Source organism: Microchirus variegatus (genome assembly GCF_963457635.1).
Source record: "Microchirus variegatus genome assembly, chromosome: 14".
NCBI lineage: Eukaryota > Metazoa > Chordata > Actinopteri > Pleuronectiformes > Soleidae > Microchirus > Microchirus variegatus.
Window position 1 is genome coordinate 9,555,442 of NC_139815.1, and position 6,091 is coordinate 9,561,532.

Sequence of the window (6,091 nt, forward strand, 5' to 3'; positions counted from 1 at the left end):
TGGTTGCCACAGCAACCCAGGTACAGCTGGGTGTGAGGAATTTCAAAAAGCTGTCGTCTTTTTGATACAGATGTTTTCATGCAACTAAATAAGATAAGAGAATAATATTAAAGGAGTGACATGTAACATTTAGGGGTTGGGCAGAAATCTAATAATCAATATATGATTGTACTTCAGGTCAGGGACTTGGTGAACAAAGAAAAAACCAGTCAGAGCACGTTGAAGTTTAAGTTTAAAATGTTTTTTATTGACACAAGCACACTGAACACACCGTGCTCAGGTAGCAGTTTAGCGTTGGCTGCTGGAGGTCGTCAGCCTGTATCTAGTCAACGCTCAAAGGTCCAGGTCCACAACTGGACATCACCATCAAGGACACTTCCTGTAACATCTGTTAACATCTTCCAGCATCTCCTGTTGCTTCATATTACATTGAACCTTTCTGACCTCATCTCGGCAACACTGTGGATGATGGTGTCCAGCACCTGTCTCGCCGCGTTCCTCTTCTCCAAGTCGTTGTAAACCTCGGCCATCAGATCCGGCAAGAAATTAATCTCAATGTCTCTCTCCACAGTGTCGTAAAAATAGCCGTCGTTTCGGAGCGAGATGAAGGCCGCGGGAACCAGATCGGCCAAGTAGTGCAGAGTGTACGCCCGGGCAGCGATTTTGTCCGCAGTCTCCCCTTCTTTCTTCAGCACGCCGCTCTGCTGTGCCATCTTTCTTTCTTGGTTCTCCCTGCGCCGTCTCTCGTGCTCCTCGAGTCGCTGCTCCTCTGCCTGCTCACTGTTCAGGAGGTTCATCAAAGTATGCTGCTGCTCCCTCACACAGGCCAGCTCCTCCTCCTCCATCACCTCCATGACGGACAGCTCGATGGTCTTACCCACCAGGATCTCCACCACTGGCTTCACATCTATTTCAAAGTCAATCAAGTCCTTCTCCTCCAACTGTATTGCAACATCGTTGCCAGTTTTGGGAGGTATGACGATTCTTGGTACGTCTGGCCAAGTGTCAGTCTGACATTCGGTACCTGGAGCCACTTTGACGTCATCCCACTTTTCAAAATAAGGATGCGTTTGTACTTCAATGTCTTTTTTGCGCGGCGCCTTGAGTCTGTTCCTGGCACGTTTTCGACCTCTCCTCCTGATCTCCGTGTGTTCCTGTATCTCAGCAGGGATTGGTTGATCTGTCGTGGGTACAATATGTTGAACAGCAGCAGTGCTTGTGCTGACGATACAGCAGTTGTACATTTTTCCAAAATGGCTGAGGTTGCTTTCAGGTGGAGGCTTGAGGCAGTCGTCCGCGCTCCTCGGGTGACTGGAAAAGCTGTAGATTCCATTTGGAAGTCTGTGGTGCGAAGAAAACGCCATGTGAGTCACAAACGATTAGGGAACCAGCAGACAGGAAGCTGTGGCGACGATGATCTTTGTCGACGTCTGTTGGAGGTTGTTGAAATGGCTCGCTCTTTGGCCTCAGTGATCATTCAAAACTCAATGATGATGTCACCATCTTTCAGCCTTTGAAGTGCCAGTGTTCTCAATCTTAGCACACATTTATTAGACCTGCACATAATGAATGCAGATCAAATGCCTTACCGTGGTTGCCACAGCAACACACGTACAAGGCAATTAAAGGCAGGGATGAGTGGAGTCCATCTGCACCTATTGTCAAAAAGGGAAAATAGCAGGGAACGTTGAATATTTCAAATAATTAAATGTGTCTGTGCCTGTGTCTGTCTGTCTGTCTAGAAGCTGCATAACAGGATTACAGGATTATGGAACTTCCTCCAAGTTAACCTAGTTCCCTGGTGTCCTCATGAACATGTCTGTGACATGCTTTGGTTAAAATACCATAAGGATGAAGCACCACAGCAGTTCAATCGCCCTGCCAAAACAGCCCTGTTCAGGACGATCTGTTAAGTAGTATCTCTTTAAACTTAAGGGACAGGAAATGACATCAGCCACAGAGGCTACTGTACGCTAACAGCAGTTAGCATTTGGAAAAGTGATCATTTGCAGGCTCTAGCAGGCACATTGCTGTCATATATAACATGTATCCACTGGACAGATAAATCCTCTGAGGCTGGAAGTTTGTGAAGAACTCTGTGCTGCACTGTGGAGCCAAGAATAGAATATTTCGCGGACTTCCGGATGCGGATACAGTTGCCCTCGCCAGCACTCTCGTGCGTTTTACGCACAAAGCGGAGCTCAATTCCAGGAATTTAGCGCCTTGTGACGTCCCAGTGAGCGCGGAAGTCAACATCGCGTGTTTTATCTCCTGTACTTAGACTGAGGAGGACCACAAAAAAACTTGTGAGCCATCTTTGTTCACACTTTGCCGACTGATAGGACCTCCAGAGTCCCAAATATGAGGATTAAAATGATTAAAAAGTTGATTTAGCATAATATGGAACCTTCACATTTTTTTCAGGATTTAGGAATTGGCAGAGGTTTGTGCTCCGAGTGCTTCTTCTATTTATTCAAACCTTTTAGTTGATGACCATGACCAATTAATTTGAATCCTTTGGAATTTAATTTTATAATGTTTGTCACTTCACAGAGCAGAATTATAATTGACTTTTGTCAACCATAAACACAGTTTATGGTGGTGTTTTGAGCAAATTGCAAACAGCATAAATTCACCACTTCATTTAAAGCGGAAATAGACCGGAAGTTCCAATTAACGCTGTTTTTTAGTGTGTATCTGCGTCCTTACCCTGTTTATGAAGCACTGAAGTTTCTAAACAAACAGTTCAGCCACTGCTGACAACGCTGTGTTTTATTGTAATCTCGGGCTCAGCGAGATCTTTTTCGTAAACACCGGTTCTCCTGAACAGCAGATCGTCCTGCTCCGGGCACTAGTCCGGGCACATCCGGTTGCGTACATTGAACCGCAGAAGAAGAATAACATCCGTTGTGGAGGTGTTTCACGAGCGACAGTGTCTTCTGACTCTGGGTCTGACTCCGGGTCAAAGTCATAAAAGGGACTGCGGCGGGGAGTCGTGACAAAGCTATTTTTAAACACTGTTAAAACAATGTTTTGATAATGAGGAGCAGTGCATCCACCGTTCCAGAGGGGGGAGCTGCGCTTCTGAGAGCTGGTGTGCTGAATAGTAGTGGCCAATCACAAGACTCTGTCTTCTAGGGGTGACAGTTGAGTCTGAAATATCGTGGCTTAGGAACAGGAATCGGCTTGTTTACAGCAACTAGGAGGTTTTTGACCATAAAAACAAGTTAATGTATGTAAGTAGACCTCCATAACTAACATATAAGTGCAACAGCACCACTCTATGTGAGCTTTAAGCATCAGGAGAAATGGGTACAAATCACGTCACAGAAGACTTTCCCACAAGGTGGAGAGAGCTTTTATTTTACATAAAAAAGGGTGCAAACTGGAGTTTCCCTTTAGGATTGGAGGGAATAAAAAGTGATTCTCATAAGGTTCATGTGTGACATTGTATTTATATGAATTCAGATAGGGGGGAGGGGGGGGGGACAGGCATCTCAGATAAAAATGACCTTTAACTTTCTGCAAATGAAAAATATGAAACCATTAAAAAGAAGAAATGTGGCTCCTTCACTCCTGAAGCCCTTGACTAACTCCTTTGAATACATTTTTGAAGTGACATTCATAATTCAACACATAATATTTATTTACAGTTTGAAGTTCTCTTAATCATAGCTCTGAAAAAAAAAAAAGCTGAGGGGAGGATAAACTCTTGCAGCTGTACAATCTGATTTTCCACAATCTAAGGAGAAAAAAAAACAAAGAACCGATCTTTTATATGAATCCCAAAAGAAAAAAAAAAATCGCAATTGTGTACAATTTTCAAATAATCATCACAATATTGCAGTTACTATCACCTTAAACCTCTCCCTCAAAGAGAAATATACAGTAAATCCAAGACAACTCTACAGTACAGCAACAAGGAAAAAAAGTGCCAGAGAACCCAAAAAATAGACTTAAAGCCATTCATTCACACTTTAACTGTCCTTTGCTTTGATTTACACAGCTTTGACACACAGGAATGATTTACACACACACAACCAAAGCCATCAACACGAGTCTGACTGAGGTGAGAGATAATGTACGTGAAAGAACAGGAACTCGGATGGGTTTGTGCTGTGAGAAGACACGACGTTATTTATTTTTACATGAAGACTGGAAGCCATAATGCCTCAGCGACCCAAACAGTATACAAGCCGTACAGGAGAGGCAGAGGCGCTCGCTCTCGTCTCCCGATAAAGCCATGCAGATAGAAATTAGACAGAGCTTTCCTATAATCGCTCTGCACGAGGCCCAGACGGGTGGGGGGGAGTGGGGGTAAATACATCAAAGTAATGTGCCCATATCTACCATTTCAGCCATGAGCTCAAGAGTGAGGCCGCCCAGAGGTTAAGGAAGAAAGTGGATGTTGCAAAGATGATCAGTCACAAATTTGACAATAAAAGTCGACCATTTTCTTAAACAAAAGAAAGAGACTCGCTCCAACACTCTGTGGTACAGACGCAACACGGAGGCCACGTCAGCGACACATGGTGGAATGTGATGGTTCAAACCAAAAACACACGAAAACAACAAAAACCAAACGTACAACTTCATATTTTTCTGGCACAGGTAAAAGGCATGGGGGCTAGTAGTAGTCTCAGAAATGGCACTCTGGGGATTCAGGTGGGGGGGGGAACACTGAAGGCTGTATAGTCATGATATTCATCCCACTACACAACAGGAATACTTTCAACTTCTCCTCAGGTCAGTGGAGTAAAACAGTCGTGTGCTGCTGAAGCTTTGCAGGCAGCAGATGTCACAGGATTGGCGTCTGAAAAATGAGGGAATTGACCCTTGCCAGATAAAAATACGATAAACGATAGAGTTTCTAGGAGGCAAAAAAAAGCTATTTTTAACCTCCAAACCAACATCCAACTGCAACTCTGCTGAGTAAAGCTAATGGCTCGTCTTATTCGCTTATTTCCACCAACCAGGCAGCACTCGACTCCCTCAAGAGGCACTAGAACATCTCAAAGAAATGAATACCTGTCATTCATAAAGCCGTAAAGGTTTTCCCTCCATTCCCCATCAAATCCTGCGTTGTTATTGATGATAATGACCAAGAAAAACAAAAAAAACAACAGAAAAAAAAAGGTCCCGTAGATTTTCATATTCAAGTACTTTCAATACCACAATAACTTAAGACCCTGGAGTAACTGGGGCAAGAAGAAACCAACAAAAAAAAAAGCTATACAGTGTAAATACACGCAACGAGTAGGTTTACATACCGATTCATCGAGATAGTTTGCAACATCTACAACATTGTATTTCTAAAAAGGACGAAGGCGCAGGTCAACAAATCGGAAAAAACACTCCACTGAGAGTCGATCTGTGCAGGACGTGCTTGAATGTGTGTGTGTGGAGGGAGGGAGGGAGCAGGGGGTCATGGCACAAAAACAGAAAAGAAGGCGGCCGGGATTAAAAACAATTTAAAGTGTATTCCCTGCACCCTATAGGGGAAGGCTTAGCACACGAGGCAGCCACGATTAAAGTAAGAAGCACATTTTAAGTACAGTATAAAGAAGGCAGGGTCTTGTCAGGGAAAGCCGGGGTCAACAAATGTAGTGCAGTCATGGTTTCAAGCTTTTGTTTAGTTTTTTTTCATCTTCCTTTTTTTGTTACCCTCTCTTTCCCCATAAAACCATGGCTTTTTGGAATGGAAAAAAACAAAAAATTGCATTCCCAAAAAACACACACAAAAAAAACAAAATTCACATTAGCAAGATATAATAAAAAAATAAAACACCTTTGTATGGTAATTCACTTTCTGTTCGAAGGATAGGCAAAGGAGACGAGTAGAGGATATCGGTTCAAGGCAGTCCTCCGTGACACGAAATTAAAATATATATATATATATATATATATATAAAAAAAAAATGGTATGGACATTTTCTTTTCTGTCCTCAAGGTGACATTAGGTTTTTCTACGTCGACACCGAGGAGAGACACCCAAACACCGAACCTTAACGTCGGGCATCAGTCTCTTGAGAATACGCGGTCAGTGCTTCACAGGAAGTTGTTAACTACTCTGATTCCATCTCGGGAACAG

At 43.2% G+C, this 6,091-nt stretch overlaps 1 protein-coding gene across 1 annotated transcript; it reads right to left on the reverse strand.

Moving 5' to 3' along the window:
• Positions 1-419: 419 nt before the first annotated feature.
• LOC310936890 (radial spoke head protein 3 homolog) lies at positions 420-1,364 on the reverse strand (the record flags this gene model as incomplete). Its single annotated transcript, XM_083901049.1, has 1 exon — positions 420-1,364. The coding sequence occupies one exon, from the start codon at positions 1,362-1,364 to the stop codon at positions 420-422; it is 945 nt and encodes a 314-aa protein (XP_083757175.1).
• Positions 1,365-6,091: the final 4,727 nt, after the last annotated feature.